This window comes from Musa acuminata, chromosome BXJ3-4 (assembly GCF_036884655.1).
Source record: "Musa acuminata AAA Group cultivar baxijiao chromosome BXJ3-4, Cavendish_Baxijiao_AAA, whole genome shotgun sequence".
Lineage (NCBI taxonomy): Eukaryota > Viridiplantae > Streptophyta > Magnoliopsida > Zingiberales > Musaceae > Musa > Musa acuminata.
In genome coordinates, this window is record NC_088352.1 from 8,656,649 (window position 1) to 8,675,180 (window position 18,532).

At 39.1% G+C, this 18,532-nt stretch overlaps 3 protein-coding genes across 5 annotated transcripts; 2 read left to right on the forward strand and 1 right to left on the reverse strand.

Moving 5' to 3' along the window:
• Window positions 1-807: 807 nt before the first annotated feature.
• On the forward strand, window positions 808-8,195 carry LOC135636676 (vacuolar protein-sorting-associated protein 37 homolog 1-like). 2 transcript variants are annotated; one of them, XM_065148560.1, is made up of 8 exons: window positions 808-1,042; window positions 1,539-1,582; window positions 2,691-2,879; window positions 4,579-4,666; window positions 6,475-6,514; window positions 6,601-6,647; window positions 7,236-7,356; window positions 7,681-8,195. In XM_065148560.1, exons 2-8 carry the CDS (start codon window positions 1,557-1,559, stop codon window positions 7,839-7,841), a joined length of 672 nt encoding a protein of 223 aa, XP_065004632.1. In that variant the 5' UTR covers window positions 808-1,042; window positions 1,539-1,556; the 3' UTR covers window positions 7,842-8,195. The 2 variants fall into 2 exon arrangements, with proteins under 2 accessions (XP_065004632.1, XP_065004633.1); XM_065148561.1 differs by lacking the exon at window positions 808-1,042 and adding an exon at window positions 1,058-1,222.
• A 925-nt stretch (window positions 8,196-9,120) lies between these two features.
• LOC135636677 (ethylene-responsive transcription factor ERF096-like) lies at window positions 9,121-9,629 on the forward strand. Its single transcript, XM_065148562.1, has one exon. The coding sequence runs from the start codon at window positions 9,161-9,163 to the stop codon at window positions 9,539-9,541; it is 381 nt and encodes a 126-aa protein (XP_065004634.1). The 5' UTR covers window positions 9,121-9,160; the 3' UTR covers window positions 9,542-9,629.
• Window positions 9,630-13,674: 4,045 nt separating this feature from the next.
• On the reverse strand, window positions 13,675-17,266 carry LOC135636675 (steroid 5-alpha-reductase DET2-like). Of its 2 annotated transcripts, none has more exons than XM_065148559.1 (2): window positions 17,100-17,266; window positions 13,675-14,808 (listed from the first exon to the last, which is right to left on the reverse strand). In XM_065148559.1, exon 2 carries the CDS (start codon window positions 14,769-14,771, stop codon window positions 13,971-13,973), a length of 801 nt encoding a protein of 266 aa, XP_065004631.1. In that variant the 5' UTR covers window positions 14,772-14,808; window positions 17,100-17,266; the 3' UTR covers window positions 13,675-13,970. The 2 variants fall into 2 exon arrangements, with proteins under 2 accessions (XP_065004631.1, XP_065004630.1); XM_065148558.1 differs by lacking the exon at window positions 17,100-17,266 and adding an exon at window positions 16,233-17,022.
• Between the last annotated feature and the right edge of the window lie 1,266 nt (window positions 17,267-18,532).

Consider the following 18,532-nt stretch of genomic DNA (forward strand, 5'->3'; position numbering starts at 1 on the left):
ATTAACACCTACTCAAGCTCGGCTCTTCACGCCACGCCAAACCAATGTCATACGCAACCAGCCTGCCCCCTGCAAGCGAGCACGTCAGGAAACAGTAAGCCTCCCTATAAATACCCTCGCACTCTGAACGAGTGAGGGGGAGGGGACGGAGAGACACATACAAACACATCTTCTTCTGAAACCCCCTCCACATCTTCTGCTAACTTGATCGTCGGAGGGGTCGGGCCGAGCGCCCCGGCCCGACCTTTGTGTAGGTGCAAAGCTGAGAGTCCCCGCCGGACGCACGAACGAGGAGTTCCCGCCCGGAGGACACGACGACCCCGTCCCGATCGGACCATCGCATCGGACCGACCCCGCGGGCTCGAGGCAAGCCCCGGAGAGATCCTCGACATCCGGACCCGAACCGAGCCGCGTCGGCCCCGAGGCCACGGCTCAAAGTTGTTTCCCAGATTTGATACGAATGCCGACTCTACGAGATAAGACAACTTCAATTAGAACGTAGTAATCTTTAACATAGAATGCTTTCCTAAGAAAAAAAAATTAATTTAATTTTGTGAATTATGTTAAATGGAACCTCATATAATTTAGGCATTTCCACTAATAATATAAATAATTTTGGAGTTTTGGAGGAATATATATGCCAATCTTAGTTGGGCGGAATATATATATGTCAACAATTGTGTCTTTTAATCCGATTGAACCGGTTCGAGTTGCAATCTTCTGGCTCGGTCCGGCTCAGAATTAACCACACGAACCAAAATTAGCGCGTACCGATTTCCATCCAAACGCCACGCGCTCCGGTCGTCGCACCGCAGCAACCAAAATAACTCGTAAACTCCAAGTAATACGCGGACGACGTACGACGGACACCGACTCGGAAACGTCCGCCGTTTCCCTTCTCCCTCCCTTCCTCTCCCCGGTAGGTCTCCTCTAACCACAAATCTACGTCTCCGGTGCCGGTCAACCTCTGATCGCTCTAAGATTTGGGGAAATCCTTTACGTGGATTTCGATCCTTCTGGCCCTGATTCGTCTTTCTGAAAGGTATCGTCATCGTCGCCTTCTTTCTTAGATAAATCGATCGCGCTCTACAATTTGGGGAAAATTATTTTGGATTTCAATTCCTTCTTTCGTGGATTGATCATTCGCGATCCCGACCCACAATTTCGGGGAATTCTTGCCGTGGATTTCGATTCTTCTGTCCGTAATTCTTCGTTCTGAAAGGTATAGTCATCATCGCCTTCTTTCTTGGATCGATCGGTCGGTTTGGTTTAGTTTTAGGGTTTGACTGTGGTTTCTGTAATTTATAGCGACGCCTTAATTGCGCTTCCGTATGGTTTTCCTTCGTTGTCTTATTATGATTATTGGTTGTCTGCTGAAGATGCTGCGACGTATGATTGTTAGGTTGCTTATTTTCTCCATTCTCAATGTTATTTTATGTATTAATTGATGGTTTGATTTGTGTGATCGTTTTAGGTGATTTTTTGTTTTCAGTGATAGAAACGATAAATTGCTCTCCATGTTTTTCTTTTATTGATAGATACCAGCACCTGCCACGATGAGTTGGATGCTTCCATTTTTTGGGTAAGTCCCAATCGTCAGATCAGACGCTTGCAGCAGTATCTTTTTTACTTGGGCAAACATGAATCTTTGAAGTAGAAGCTGACAGCTTAACATTTACTGAAACACATTCTTTTACTGATCTGATAGTAGTCGTAGTAGATATGTTTGTTGGTTATGTACTCAGCCATACTTGTAGTCCTTTTGTATATTAAATGGAATACCAAGTTACATATCAGTTCTATATATCAGTTGTGATGTCATAATACTCACATTTTACTCAGATTATACATTAACACATCATAAATCAAGCCTAAACTGCAAAGAATTATTAGACCGAAATAATGGATAGCCGTTTGATTTTCAACTATTTGAATTTCCTTGAGAAATTAGCTCTTTCTCTTGTACCACCAATCTAGCAATCAATTAATCCTTTTGATGACAGTCCCTTTGGTCATCCTGCTGAGACATGTACGGATTTGACCTGGGCCTTCTCTTGCATGCTTGGATTGTTTGTCGAGGGATAAACCGATAAACATGTTGGAGGACCCACATATGAGGGTCCTAGGAATAATCATCGAAACTTTAACATATTAAAACAACAATAAGATGAGTTAGTTTGAAAGGGAGGGAGAGTTGGAATCTTCTTGACCTGCATTGGAGGAATCACAATCTTCATGTTTCGGCCCATAAAATGCTATACAAGTATTTAGTTTGAAATGTTAGAACCATGGATTCATGTGCTAGCATAGAGCACATGCCGAGTCAATGTTAGTTGAGTTGACAAGTAGCTAGGCCAATTTTTTGGCCGTTAAGGCAAAACTGATTGACAAGAGAAGGTACATACTATGTCAGATATCTGCATGCCTCCATTAAGTTAAAGTTAACTTTCCGTTTACAAAGTATGCATAGATACACATTGTAGTACAACAAACATTGCATTGGAACTTAATCTTATAGTTACTTCTTTGGTGTTTGTTCCCTTAATTTTCTGTTTTATATAATTAATGTAAATTATATTCATATAGGATGCTGCCTTACTTCATTAATTAGGTGAATATGTTATGCAAAATTGCAAATTTAATCATATGCATATCTGTTTCTTGAAGTTCCCTTTTCTTTTTGCTTACAGGGGCAACCAACAGCAACAAGCCCATTCAAATTTGCAAGAAATACCAACACAATCTTGGTATCCTTCATCAGTTGTTAGTTCATCTTCACGCCCCACTACTCCGGCCAGTTCCTCTGGTGTTGATACCCATCATGCGCAACCTTCTCCTGCAGAAGCAGCTGGAGTAATTGCTTGTTTGAAAGAGAAAAGGTACTTCTTCTTTTTGCAGGTTGCTCAACTACTTCTTAAGTATTTATTGTGCTTAATTAATACACAAAAATTATCTGGTTGCATGGACATACTTCATATCTGGATGTCTTTGTTCTGTGTCTCCTTTAGACCAGCTGTATTATGTCATCTTTTTTGCTGATGAGATAGTATAAATTCTTTGTATACCGATGGCTCTTCACACGACTCTAGTGGAATACAATGTGAAATAAGAATGGTATAGGCTTATTCAATGCATTGAATAAATGATATAGATTTGCATTATTCAAATTGAATGGAGTACATTGTGAAATAAGAAAGGAATACATTGACTGCTAAATGCATTATTCAAATTGATTACACCAAAAGGATGATATAGATTTGCTCCTACATATGGATGGATGTATGAAATCCTTGATCATTCCGTTGATGACTCATAATTTTTATTACATAGATTTGATGCTATATTAAAAAATATTGATACTATTGAGATCTTGAAGTGTCAAACATGAACTTTTTGATATAGTTAGTCCACTCCAATTAACGGCCAGAAATAAGAAAGCTGAGTTAGTCATTCCGATTAAGAGAGTCTGAATTCTTTAATCATTTTAGCAGTGACACATAATGCTGACTATTTAGATTAGATCTATAAAAGGTATAACAATATTGTGATACAAATGAAATCCTAAAATAACAAATATAAAATAGTTAGAAATTTCTGCATCCACCTCGGCCAGCTTAGCATCTGCCTCCTGTCGCTGCCACCTCTTCCTTGCATTGCTGCTGCCACCACCTCGTTTCATATGTATCATCTCCTCCTCTTCTCCTTCTCGTTTGCTTCTTCTCCTGCCTTTTTCTCCTCTTCTTAGTCTCCTTTGCTTTTCTTTCCACCTTTTCCTCGTCTTCTTCCTCCAAGTTCCTCCTTTCTTCTCTCCCACTTCCTCTGTAATTTAGACGAATTGACCTGGATCGGGTATTAGTACATTGGTACATTCTACTCTAGTACCTTAGTGGTCCAGCCACAAAGCGATATTGCCACCAGACCAAGATTTTAGACTTTGGCTGGAGCTACGTCAGCACCTCATTTCTAGTTGGGTTCAATCCAAAGGATTTGTCAATGGACTGAACTTAACTTGAGAACTTGATTCACTATACAACATCATGTGATTACATTCATTACAATCGGTAAGTAATCACTTAGCTTCAGGAATGGATTGTGAATATTGCAGTGCTTGCTTAATGTTTCATTGAATCATTGTAACGATCAAATATGCTTTGCAACTTTGATTTATTTAAGTTCTAGCTTATTTTAAGTAGTTGTTCAAATATAAATGTACTCAAACAAATGAATATCATCTAAACATTTAAAAATACTTGAGAGGTCATCACAACAGTTGTGGCACCCCAATAACCTCACATTGGAAGTAGATGTTGTTTTGGTTTGATATTTAAGAATAGAGGGGTGACCTACAAGTAATTTTGGCTTCAATACTTTTTTTTGTTGTGTGCTTAAGGGTTTACTGTATCCCAATTATTAGACTAGTATGTCTATCAGGTTGGCCAATGAATAATGATATTATGTGTCTGTCTTAGTTATAATTTTCAATATTTAATTTATCAAATCATTTAGCTGACTGTATATATGTCTTTGTTCATTTTGATTACAATTCTTTATTCTTTCTTTCTTTTTTTGAAAATGCAGTGTTGATGAATTGAGAAAGCTGTTAAATGACAAGGAAATATATAATGCTTTTTTTAATTCACTTGAGCAAGTTAAAATTCAGAACAATGTAAGTCTGCAAGTTATGTTAGTGTTTTTAAGTATTTATGCAATTTTACTCTCTTTGTTTGCTATATTCAGTTCTTTATGTTAAAATGCTCCTTGTACAATATTGGGCAGGTAACCTATATTTTGATGATAGCCTCGTAGGAATTTGGAAGCTTCTATTTAATTGCTGTATGTCTTACTAAAAGTTGATAGTACTTACCTACTTGGCAATCCCTGGTATTGTCAAATATCCTACTATAAAGTGCTCACATGCTTACTGAAATTTTATTTTTGAAGTTGTGCTTCACTGATAACCTCTCTTGTCCCTTTGTCATTTGAGTGGGACTCATAATGGTTTAGCTCTCAATTCGGTTAAGCACTTAAGTGTTGTGCTTAATTTTCCCAGTTCAACTACTCAGGACTGATCCTGAATTTCATCCTCCATCATATATGTTTATGATGGTTATATCACTTTGTAAACAAGTCTGGTTGAGCTATAGAGTTAAGTTCCACTGATCTAATTGCTGCTTGAGCTGGCCTGCCTCTCGATTAGTAACATAGCTGTAGATTACATATTAGACTCAGCTTGATGTAAGCTATACACTAGCTGCTTGTTTCATTTTCTCCACTACAATTTTTATCCTGGGCTGATTTAGGTCACTCCTCTTCATCCTCTCTATGCTTTTGTCCTTGTTATACTTGTTAAGTCTGGGGTTAGTTCAAAAATGAATTGGGCTTTATCTTTCAGGTCAATGAGGCCATAAACCACATTCTAACCTGGTACCCTTTGAAATGCCATTGATAATTGTAAATCTGTAATATCCACATGGTTCTAATCTCCTTTTTGTAATGTTTTGTGGATGGTTCGGAAGAGTACTTGGCCCTTGTGCTTTGCAGATCAGCAAAGAATTGTTAAATTAAAGAACTATTTGGTGCACAATGATAATGGTTGTCTTCTTCCACCTTCTGCTGAGCACTTCTTTGAATCCAAGATTGGACCTGATGGTTTTGGAGGCCTCAGTTATCTATTAGGCACATGATTTGTGAAGCACAAACACTTCTAAACACTTGTCATTGTCTGTGTTGGACAACGGCACTTATTGGACACTTCCCAAGAGTCCAAGACATTTCTAATATTTTGAAAAATAGGACGTGTCATATTTATGTTATAAGCCACTGACATGGCATGTCAACTATAGATAGTATGTATGTTCCTTGGATTTTGTAACTTAATATGATTTCAATATCTTTACTATTTTGGATATGAATTAGCAAATTCTGTGCACTTTATAGCTATTGAATCTTGTGCCTATGTATGTCATGTATCATGTGTATCAACGTAGTTGCATCACATGAATCTCCTGTGTCTATATGATCTTAAGAATGACCAGCCAATGCATTAGGTTCTCACTGATGTGAGGCTTGGAGAGGGTTAATATACAAATTCTTACCCTTGCAAACAATGAAGAGATTTCAGTATCTCGAACCCTAGTGACCCTTACCTAGATCACCATGGAATCATATTATCATGGCATAAAGGCTCACCCTCCGTAGTACACGATCTTATGTTTTTACAGAACATGGTTGATACTTGCACTACTATAAATGGGAAGTTGGGTGAGTTGATGCCAAAGCTCAGAGTCAGAACCAAGATCTAGAAAGATTTATTTGTTGTCAAATTTTTTGGATTTATTAGAACTCTTATGGGCCTCTTTAGTTATACATAGGAGGAAATCACTACCATTTTCCATGTTAGATTGTTGGGTTTAATTTTGTTGTACGCAATGTATTCATATTCAATGTTAATTGATATTCAATCATTTTCATCAGCTACGTGATGAACTTCGGAAGGAAACCGTGCAACTTGCTAGTAAGTTTTTTTTTTTTTGGGTGTGCTCTACATATTTTATACTTGAGCTATTTCACCAAAATGGCAACTCTATCTACCTTCTGCAGAGGAGAATTTGGAGAAGGAACCTCAAATCTTGGAGCTAAGAAACCAGGTAACCCTTTGATGCTCTACTTCTCCATGTTAAGTGGTTTACAAATGTTGTAGTAACATTCTGACCAACAATTCTGCATAATGGTAGCAAGAACCTGGTCCTGGTAGACCCAGACCATGGGATGATGCTTTTTTTAAAGTGTTTGATTTGAAGTGAAAATAACATTTTTATGTAAGTACTGTCAACAACTTGTTATAATTCTTAGTCACCAATCTCCGCACAGTGAAAATTCTGCAAAAAAAAACAAAATGAAAGTCTGCAATGTAAGACTATAACCTCTTGTAAACTGCAATATGGGATGTAGTGTAGTCAATACCTTTCTAGCATGGCATGATGTAGTGTAGGTCAGCATGTCTCTTTGCCAACCAGCATATCTCAAAGATTGACCTAGCTACTTGTCAGCACCTTCAGCATATTTCAGCTGGCCCTTGCTGTTACTTAGCCTCCTTTCCATCTGTATTGCTTGATAGACTAGAATTTTTCAAGTTGATTGCTGTTTTTTTACCCTATTTTTCTTTCGCTTTTGTTGACAGTTCAGTATTTAATACTTTCCTGGTTCATCGTGGTCTGCTTGTACTAAATTCACAGTGCACAATCATTCGAACAACTGAGCTGGCTGCTGCCCAAGAAAAGTTAGCAGAACTGGAGATGCAGAAGGAAGAAGCTCTGAAGACCTATTCGCCATCAGTTCTCTTGGAAAAGTTGCATGGTAAGAATCCCCTCGTGGTCATAAGAAAGCTATGCATTTGTATCTTTTTTGCTATTTTAGCCAACATTTTCCATCATATGGATGCCGGTACAACTTAATGTTTGAGGGATGATATGGTTATCCACATGATGTGCATTTTTTTCCTTGAATTGGTATGCGCCTAATATAGTAACATTGCAGACTGCCTGATCTACATCATTTTATTTTTCTATCCATTTTTATCCACATGAATGCCACCCATGTACATGTAATATGCCTACATTTATATAGCATATATTAATTATTATGCTCAAATAGATAACTTTTTTGGTTGAACTTATCCAGCCGCAATGATCGAAATTGAAGAGGAATCTGAGATGCTACACAGGCAGCTTCTCGACAAGGAGATTGACCTTGCCACTTTTGTACAGAAATACAAGAAGCTCCGCAACACTTATCACAGACGGGCACTCATCCATCTTGCTGCAAAGACATCTGGTTTCTAAATTCAACTTGTTCTTGCTAAGATGCTGTCACGAGTACCACCGGGCATTACAGTTCCGCTGCTTTTTTTTCTTTTACCTTTTTGTTTCCTGTGGCGAGCTGAGGGCCATCATCTGTCTTCATATCACTGGCAGGTTCATTAGTACCTCACTCTGCCGAAACTATGGTTCACGCTGTGCAAACGAGTAGGGAGTAGGGTGTGTGCCAAGCTATCGTTGTTAGGCGACATATGTATGAGATGCATTCTCTTCACTTTATAGTGTTGGTCCAAAAAAAAGTCAGGTTGTTCAAATCATTAAAACGCATGTTGCTTCACATGTTCTTCAATCGGCATGGCCCTCATTTTCCATGCTTAATCGTTGGATGCCCATATGGCCCTAAAATAGGCATGTACTTTGTGCTTTGAACAGTAAGTGTTTTAATGTGAGCATTTGAGATGCAGCGTTTAAGCTCATAGCATGATATCGAGGACTCCGACATGGATTTCAGAGCTAAATTATATCTACGAAAAATAAAAGGACTAAAAAACTTAGGTCCTCGTCAATTGCATATTTACGGTCATAAAATAATGGTCAAAAGCCCGAGATAAGGCAGCTTGGAAGTGTCAATCCCGCCCATCGAAGTCAATCAATCTAAGCGTAGAAGAAAAGAGAACGCTGCCGCCAACGGTGGACGGACGTGAGAACGCCAAGTGGTTGGTCGGACAAATTAGCAACATATACTTGCCAATGCTGGTGTTGACCAAATGTCCACAAGTTTATCCTACCATCTCTGCGCCTGCCGATTGCATTTAAATCAGATTAAAAAAAAAATTATTTATTGGATTCTATATCAATATAAATAAATAAATAAATAATCGATATCCAAACTACTCCCCAAATAGTTAGAACTTAGCTGATTGTTGTTGTATTCGAGTCCATTATGAACCGAGTAAAATTTTAATCATTAATTTTTATCAACTAAGGTATAATCAATATTTGTATTTTCTAATATAAAACTAAAATTCATATATTCCGATCCGAAACATCATTCTGACTATTCCAAAATACATCCAACAAAAACCCGACTCTCTGTCTCACTCACTCTTCTCTTCTGTCGCAAATCTTTAAACCACACGTGGGAGTCTACAAACCTTCTCCCTCCGGTGGGGAGGATCCGCTGCAAATTTTTGCTTTACAATCCGACTCTACGCTTAAATACGAACGGTCCAACCGTCATCCCACTAATACAATAGTTGGAGCGGATCCCGAGCCTTTGTTTAGATGCCTCAAGTTTAAACCTCCACGACACCTCGGAGCCGCCTTCCTTCGCCTCTCTACTCATGGAGGAGGGAGGAGAGCCGCAGGAGGGCGAGACGAAGTACCGTGGCGTACGGCGCCGGCCGTGGGGGAAGTACGCGGCCGAAATCCGCGACTCCACCCGGCACGGCGCCCGCGTCTGGCTCGGCACGTTCAACACCGCCGAGGAAGCCGCCCGAGCCTACGACAAGGCCGCCTACGAGATGAGGGGCGCCGTCGCCGTCCTCAACTTCCCCAGCGAGGTCCATTCCCGCGGCACCTCCTCCTCCTCATCATCATCTTCTTCGTCCTCCACGAGGGGAGCTCGTTCGAGCGCGGAGAAGCAAGTGATCGAGCTCGAGTATTTGGATAACAAGGTGCTGGAGGAGCTTCTGGAGTCCGGCGAGAAGAGCGACAAGAAGTGAAGGCTTTGGAGTTAGCTGCGCTGTAACCGTCGAGCGTTTTTGGGATGTGAACGCCTGAGAAGAAGTGAACTGTCTTCGTACTGCCTCATTTTTGGTGTGTGTTGTTTAGATTTCATGAAGCGTGTGCAGTAAACGAATGTTTGTGTACAGAGGAGTAAGTCTTGGCTTTTGCGGACTACAGGAGAAAGTACAGTTAGAGAAGAAACTTAAAGAGAATTTGAAGGTCGTATGTTTGTTCGACAGAGACGTGTGCTAACAAGTATTTAGTTGTGATGGACTCCACTGAAGATAGATATCAAATGTGAACAGTTACTACTCGATGAGTTTGGCTGATGTGTACAAGTCGTCATTACTTTGTAACATTTGGGTCCAAAAGTGTACTTCCTCTTCAGCAGCACCTGAATATATATTTTTTTACTTCGATTAAAGTTCATTTTAATCCTGTAATTTTAACCATAAATCTTTTAAATCGTTATCATTTATTCATATCTAAAATAACCTTTATGTTTTAAAAAATATATCATATAAATTCTTCCATCATGTCTAAATTAACAAATATTAGAATAGTACTATGATAATTTATAATAAATTATTAATATAATGATACGTATAATTTAAATTTAAAAAATGAGTTAAGATCTATTTTAGTCCTTGTGATTTTGGTCATCAACCTCTTAAGCCTTTATGATTTGCTCGTGTCTAGAATAACCCATACATTTTTAAAAATATAGTATATAAGTCCCTCCCGATAAATCTGAGTTAATAGATGTTAGAGTCCTCTTATATGACGTACTAACTCACAATAAATTATTAATATAATGATACATATAATTTAAGTATAGAAAAACTAAGACTACCATTAATAGTGGGAGGAGGTATTATTGTGGAAGTGACTACCAACAATAGTATTGAGCTGTTGCTACCTAGTAGGGTGTCATAGGCATGCAACCTCTTCCGCACTGATGATGAGCTCAAGAGTTTTCGATCTTGCCTCAAGTGGATATACATCAACAAATTCGATGCTAGGCATGCAATAGTCTCCTGGTCCCTCTTCCTCCTTCTAGGCATTTTCGTCCCCATTGTCTCTTACTTCATCCTCTTTTGCGCCTCCACTCGTTGCTTCTATGACATGGTGTTAAAGCTAGCCCTAGAAAATTTACCAAAGGGTAATTTTGGCAACCCAACAAAGACAATAAAGCGAAAAGATAAAAGCGACAAGAACACCAGATTTATATGGTTCGGTTAATTAACCTTAACCTACATCTACGGATGAAAGAGGAGCAAATCACTACTATAAAAGAGACTTTTACAAATGCCTTAGGAAGATGTTCCTAGGCCATAAAACACCTGAAAATACTAAACAAGAAAAAACCCAAAGTATAAGCCCAAACTATTTAACTGAGTGTGGACTTAAACCCAAAGCAAACACTTAGGTTTTTCTTGTGGTGCCATTTGTGGTGCAACTTGTGGTGCTTCTGACTTCAAAGCCCAAACCCTTATTTATAGTTCCAATACGAGACAACAAGTCTGATTTTCCCGATGTAGGACTATGGGACTTGCCAAACTAACACATGGTAGTTCAACTCTCCCTCACCTCCGCCTCCGGCCTCTCATACTTCTACATCTTCATGAGGAAGGTGGTTTGTAAGGTATGGTGGTGCTCGTCGGGATTGGAGCAGGTGTCGTTCATAATGGCGAGTAGCACCGTGACAGGGAACGTGATGGCATGTACCCTGGAGTTAGCGAGTGGCATCCGGTAGATCCAGCTCACCAGCTACAGGGCGCATGTCACCACGGTGCTGCCCGCCACCATGAACGACACTCATTCTAATCTCGACGAGTACCACCATATCTTCTAAGCTATCTCCCCCGCAAAGCATAGCATCATGAAGACGAAGAGCAAGCGGAAGAAACAGTTGAGCTGGTTCATGTAGCCCTCTGAGACCCGCTCGCTCTCCTCGACCAGCTTATCGAGGAAGAGGAAGCGGCGAATGAAGGCGGAGAGACAAAGGTAGGAGAGGCCGAAGGCAGATGTGAGAGAGAGTTGGACTATCATGTCGTAGACGTGACAAGTGATGACACAAGAGAGGACGAAGTGGGAAGCGATGAGGATTAATATGCCCAGAAGGAGGAAGAGGGACTAGGAGACCATTGCGTGTTTAACGTCAGACTAGTCGACGCGCATCCAACTAAGGCAAGATCGGAAACTCTTGAGCTCGTTGTCAACACGGGAGAGCTGTGTGTGTATGACACCCTACTAGGCAATGACAACTCGGTGCTACTGATGATGGTTGCTTTCACGATAACGCCTCCTCTTGCCAACGATGGAAGTCTCAATTTTTTAAAAAACTTAAATTATACGTGTCATTATATTAATAGTTTATTGTGAGTCAACGTGTAATATGTCAGATAAGTAGGATCTAATGTCTAGTAACTCAAACTTGATAAGAGTAGTTTATATGCTATGTTTTTTAACATATATGAGTTATACTAGACATGGGCTAAAATGAATCTTCACTGATTTTTTAAACTTAAATTATATATATTATTATATTAATAATTTATCATGAATCAACATATCACATAAACAGATTCTAACGTCTATTAACTCAAACTTGACGAAAAAATTTTATATACCATATTTTTAGAAATATAAAAGTTATTTTATGTACAAATAAATCATAAGGACATAAGATATTCATGACAAAAATCATAAAGGTTGAAATAAACCTTAACCCTTTTTTTTTTCTTTGCATGATGTGATTATTGCTATATTGTGGCGTGTGTGTTGAAGTCATTGAGGTTATTCGTCTAAGTTTCGTTGTACCACTCAAAATAGAAATAGTCTAATATTTATACGAGAGAGAAAACTATACATGGATACACAACCAAGGTCAATTTAGAGAGAGAACGCACCCTGCACAATGGTTTATTGAGCAACAAGAACTTATGAATCGAAAGTATCAACGAACTTAATTGATAAAGAATAATGTATTACGAGATACTGAGTTCGAATCCAGTCTTCTGTTAAAAAAGATCAAACAAAACTCACTAGCTCTGCTGCAGGTGAATCTCCATTTCACCATGCAGTAGCTTTGATGTACTGGCAATCTCAGTCCCCTTTGGTGAACCAATATAGGCTGCAGCAGATGCGTCTCTCTTCCACCACCCACAGTAGTTCTCATGTACTACTTCCAACCTGAGTCACTCTTGGTGAAGACTGCAGCAGGTGCATCTCTTGTTCACCACACAATACTTCTCATGTACTGCTTCCATTCAGTCTCTTTTGGTGATCATCTCCCCATTCACCACAGTAGTTACTTTAATCTCATTTCCCTTTTGAGAGACAAGCAGTTACAAAAAAATTTCATGAAAATGTCAGTTTAATTCATTTGGAAACAGCAGTATATTGGTGCTCATTGTGTAGTTGTACAAGATATGCTCTGATACCAAAAAGATTTAAGAGAATCAACAATGTATAAAATACAACAAAAATAACCCATAGAAGATTTACATGATGCTATATCCTCTACCTACATCAGGCCTTAGATGGTTCATTACTAACAGCATAGTTCAAGCCTAATGGAAATTAAGAATCCAAACACCATGAAAAGTATACCCCTTGTATTAATAAAGCCAGCAAACTCCAAGGCAGACAACCAACATTCACAAAGGTACTTAGATTGAAAATTTGAAATTTAACAGAGTAATTGAGAGGTTCTTTAAATGAAATAAGAATGTGGAATGAGTGCAACAAATCCAGTTGCACCCAACAATAGATGTCACTTGCACAGCTTTTAGGCTCTGATCTTCCATTGGTGTTTGGATATCAGAATGAAATTGGTTCTTTACCTGTAGTTAGAGCTTTGCAGATCCAAAAGGTTTCAAGTTGTGGCATATCATTTTGGTGACATGACAGCAATAACTCCTTGATAAATGTAAATCCAAGTGTGTTAAGAATCATAATGGTTCAGGTAGTTTGCAGATTTAGGCTGGGTATTTATTCATAGTACTGAACTGGCTACATCTATGAATTTACAGGATGCATTTTCTTTATACAATATGGTTCAAATTTGTCTTCAATATATATAAGAAATCGATAAATTGACATCCAGCAATCCAATAAAAGCATAGGAACAATGGATCTGCAACATAATATTTTCAATGTCAAAATTAGAAGCTAAATCACTACTAGGCAAGTATTTGCAGTGAAACAAACATGATAAGTTATTAATCAGAACAGAATGGAGGTGACAATGAAGAACCATCAGTCAGTATTGACTGAAAAAGGGGCTTCTAAATGTTTCTTATTTAAACCCTGATATTGGTTAGGCAAGTATTTGCAGTCAGTATTCGGTTAAAAAGGCTGGTAAATGTTTCTTGTATAAATCCTGATATTCAAGATGCAGAGATCAAACTGAGAGGCAGCTCAATAGACAAAGGGTATGAATGCCTTCCTTGACTTGGGGTATTCATCCCCAAACTTCTGCCGGTACCACTGAAGGTGCGCCTTTGCTCGAGGCCCCAGATTGGAGCAGGTGTATAGGAAGAAGCCCAGGGCTGCTGGCGACCACGCCATAATTGCCCAACCGAGCCACTCCATCATCTCACCCATGTAGTTGGGGCAGCTCACCAACTCAAACCACCCTCCCCTGGGTATCTTGTATCCTCCCCCCTCTGACTTCAACCTCAGCAATACTGAATCTGAAGATATGTTCACGGCCATGCCCCAAAAAAACAGCAACATCCCTGCTGCCACCCGCAAGCAAATCCACCACCATCCATTAGAGAAGGTGGTGGGATAGTCAGTGTAATGAGATATGGAGCGGGACTGGAGGTAGGCGTTAAGGAGGTTGAAGGCAAATGCGACGAGGGCAATGTAGAGGGGAAAGTCTTTAGGCTTCATCTTTTTCGACTTGGAGAAGTGGAGGCGGAGGGGGTAGATGACGGTGCGGTTTGTGTAGTGGAGGAGATAGAGGGTGAGGATAATGAGGGGAATAGGGTGGGAGCAATAATGGCCACGGGGGTAGAGGATGAGCGTGAGCCAGAGGGTAGGGCTCTCCATAAGGAACCAGGCGAGTGCTGCAGGCAAAGGAGGCCCCCATCCAGGCTGGGCATGCCTCCCATAGGGCGCGACTAGGAACTGGAGGGATGCAATAGTGAGCGGGCATATGACATACAGAGACACTAGAGCTGCCCAGAAGAGTTTAGAATCGTCAAATTGGTCCATCCTTTCTTCTTCTTAGGACTAAAAAGGATCTCTTCACCTACAAAGAACCAACAGAGGCAGAAATGCATGAAAAAGCAATACAAATGTCAGTAAATCTCAAAGGCTAAGATCACATTTGCTACATGTATACTAAAGTTAAAAGTTAAGCAGCAAGTGAAAAAGAAAGAGTTCCACCATAAAATCATTTAGAGACAAGAAACAAGAGTCAAATGTATGTTAGGCCAAATGCAGATAGGAACAGAATGCAATTCCAGCTATTAAAAAAAATATCTGGTTTCTAGTGGCAAGTTTCAAAACATATATCTATATCTATATCTATCTATCTATCTATCTATATAGATGAAAATTAACTCAATTCTGGTTGCACGAAACTAAACCAAAAGCATATCCAACCTAATCTTACCAAATCATCACCAACTGAGTTTGAGAGCAGCACAATCCAATAATCCAATTATTTGGATCCAAACAATTTTATCATGTTATTTACACCATAACAGACAATCAAGCTCATTAAAACATTACTCTTCCAGTGGCTTCCTTAAGGACAAACTCAAGAAATTACCAAGCAGTTCATCGAACTTCAGCTCTTACCATATTTTAGCTTTGAACCTCATCACATTATTTTTAGGTCCATATTCATGACATCATAATGCTAAACTTAGTTTGATAAAATTATAAAGTCATGCAAGGGAAAAAGGTGCCTCAAAGAATACAACATATTGGTTGCAAAATCAATTTTGTCTAGGCATATTGTTTATCTACATAGAAGCAAAATAGCAAGAAAGCATTTGCATGCCCAAAAAGTGCACCAATATATTTTTCATCAACAAAGTTACAAGTCCTTTAACGTATTAAGATTACAACGATATTCGATTGTAGGAATTGTACGACACACAAATTTGCAAAAATATATACTAGGAATAATTTTCACCAAGCATATTTACATTCATTCATGATCAAACCAGTGTTGTCAAAGGTGGTAGGCGCAAAAAGTGCTTGCCCAAACAAACATAGGTGAAAAATATCATTAAGGAGAAATACAATTATTAGAATAAAAAGTAGTCAATACATAAGTTTCATAACGTTTCCTATTCAAAATGTCACTACTAAACCACCGACTTAATTCATTTAACCATCTATAACACATTAATGTGCTCCATTGTCCATATATAACAACCAAAATGACAAAACTAAAGAATGTTAACATCAAAATTCCAAGAATTTCATCAAGAAAATCAACGATTATCAAGGTCCACTTCTTGCCGATAATTCATCTGAGGCAATCCAAAACAACCCAAACTACCAGCAATGTCAAATTCAGCCCTTTAAACAATTCATAAATTAATATTAACAAAAGATAACCCTTCTTAACAAGAAGAAGAGGGGAAAGCTTGGGGGAGGGAGCTGTCGGTAAGTGAGAGAAGGGTAGAGGGTGTGAAGATGCAGAGAGAAGGAAGGGACCTGCGGAGAGCTCGGTGACGGCGCGGCTCTCTTGGTAGAGCAAGCTGAGGAGGAGCGCAGAGGAGAGAGAGAGAGAGAGAGAGAGAGAGAGAGAAGGGAGGAGGGGGTGTGGTGGGTGTTGTTCGACGAAAGAAGCAGAGGGGAGGAGGAGAGAAGACAGGGGGTGTTGTTCGACGAAGAAGGCGGAAATTGCCTCTCGACCAAAGAAATAGAGGAGGGTGGTGATGTTCGACGAAAGAAGCATAGGAGGGCCTGCCGTTGGACGATATAAGCAGAGGCGGGAAAGGAGGAGAGAAGGGAGGATGGTCGCGGCGGGACTGTGTAAGAAACAGAGAGGAGAGGAGCTCGTGGCAGCAACTCTGTTTGGTGGAATAGAGAACGGTGGCCATCGGAGGGAGAAGGGAAGAAGCAGAGAGATTTGGTCAGCCAAGAGAAAGAGGGAGAGCGACTCCGTTTGGTCAGCCCGAGCCCATGCTTCTATCTGGTTCAACAACCACTTCGATCCACGCCGTAGGATCGCAAGATCGTACGATCCAGATCTGGATTTTTAAGATCGGTCTCGTCGTGGTCTGTCTCCATCTCTGCCATCTTCTTCGCTCCTCTCAGATAAAGAAGAACGCGTTCATCCGACCACAATCTTGGAGCTTGGCTTGCTGATCAAGGTGCGTAGTGCGTTGGTTTTACCCGAAGAAACAACTACTACACACGAGTTTCGAGCATGCATTCAAGCAAATAGGTTCCGTGCTCAATCACGCCAAAACAAAGACGGATGCCACTCCCAAAAAGCAGAAGAAGAAAGCAAGCAAGCGAAAAAGGGGCTTTCGGCTCCAGCCAGATGAAAACCCTCAAGAAATCATGAAAACATACATCAGAAAGCAAAGGAGAGAGACGGAGGGAGAGAGTTGAGGCCGGAGAGGAAATGGCGACGGCCCCGAAGCAGACGGCGAACAGAGAGGCCGGAGAGGAAGTGGCGACGGCCCGGAAGCAGCCGGCGAACGAGGAGACGGGCGAAGACGGAATTAGGGGTCGAGTGCGCTTCGACACTGATGTCTCCGTCATAGAATCGATGAGGGGGGACAGATTCATTCATAGATGTGGGGCCATACATGTATGGGGCCCGGCCACGCTGTCTTCGTTCACCCGTAATCTTCTCGTAAGGAAACATAAAATAAACGAGTTATATAAAGACTTAATGCATGTGATGATCTCACTAAATCTCAAAAGGATATGATCATATCGAATACGGAGAGAGTCAATGTCACATGCAATAATATCATTAGAGAACCTGAGGACGATCACAAATGGAGAAATTATATTGGTGACTCGAATCCTAATCACTCTAATTATGAAGAAAATAAAGGGATGATGATTATGATTATATATCAAATTTCAGATTTATTTGAGGTGTTGAATTTGAATTATAAGTCCAAGAAAAGAGTCTGCTAATTTTGATCGCCTTGATCCACTAATTTATATTAGTCCTTAATATTTAATGTATTAAATTCAATTGAATTATGTTTACTTAATTGCTAATAGATCCATTTAAAAATTAATTTTATTAGAATATTAGGTTTCAATTGATGATATCCTGTTTTGACATAATACAAGCCTCGAAGGATTTTGCTTTCGATTAGATGTTCCTTCTTAAATGAAACTTTTATTTGGAAAGTGAAATTATTGAAAAAGGGGAGATGAATCTATTTATCAAAAGTTAGAGAGCTTAAACTAATTTTTATTTTTATTTTTAGTAAGACATCCGATAAAATTGGTTTAGTAATTGATATAGTAATGATATAACAAATCTATTTATCAAAAGTTAGAGAGCTTAAAATAATTTTTATTTTTATTTTTATGAAGACATCCGATAAAATTAGAATGATACTTAAAGATAATATTTTTATAAAGACATCCGATCTGATCTATCTATTTTTAGATTTTATAATGCTGAATAATTGGTTAAGATATATTCGGACCAATAAAATATATGAGATTAAGATTTATTAGATTTTGATTAATTTCATCGGTTAATAAAAAAAAATTTACTTTATATTAGATAGAACATATGATCTTTATGGGAGGGACCCCTAATTATCTTTTTATAGGTCATTTGCTCTCGTTTGTCTATATATAAGTGAGGTCTCATAAAATATTTTTTTTAATTAAAATCAATTATAAAAAAATCATAAATTTTTTTTAACTTAATCAATTATAAATGACCCATCGAATCATAATAATCAAAATTAATTGTTATTTACTCATTCCTTGATTGTTACATTTATTTTTTTAAAAAAAATATTATA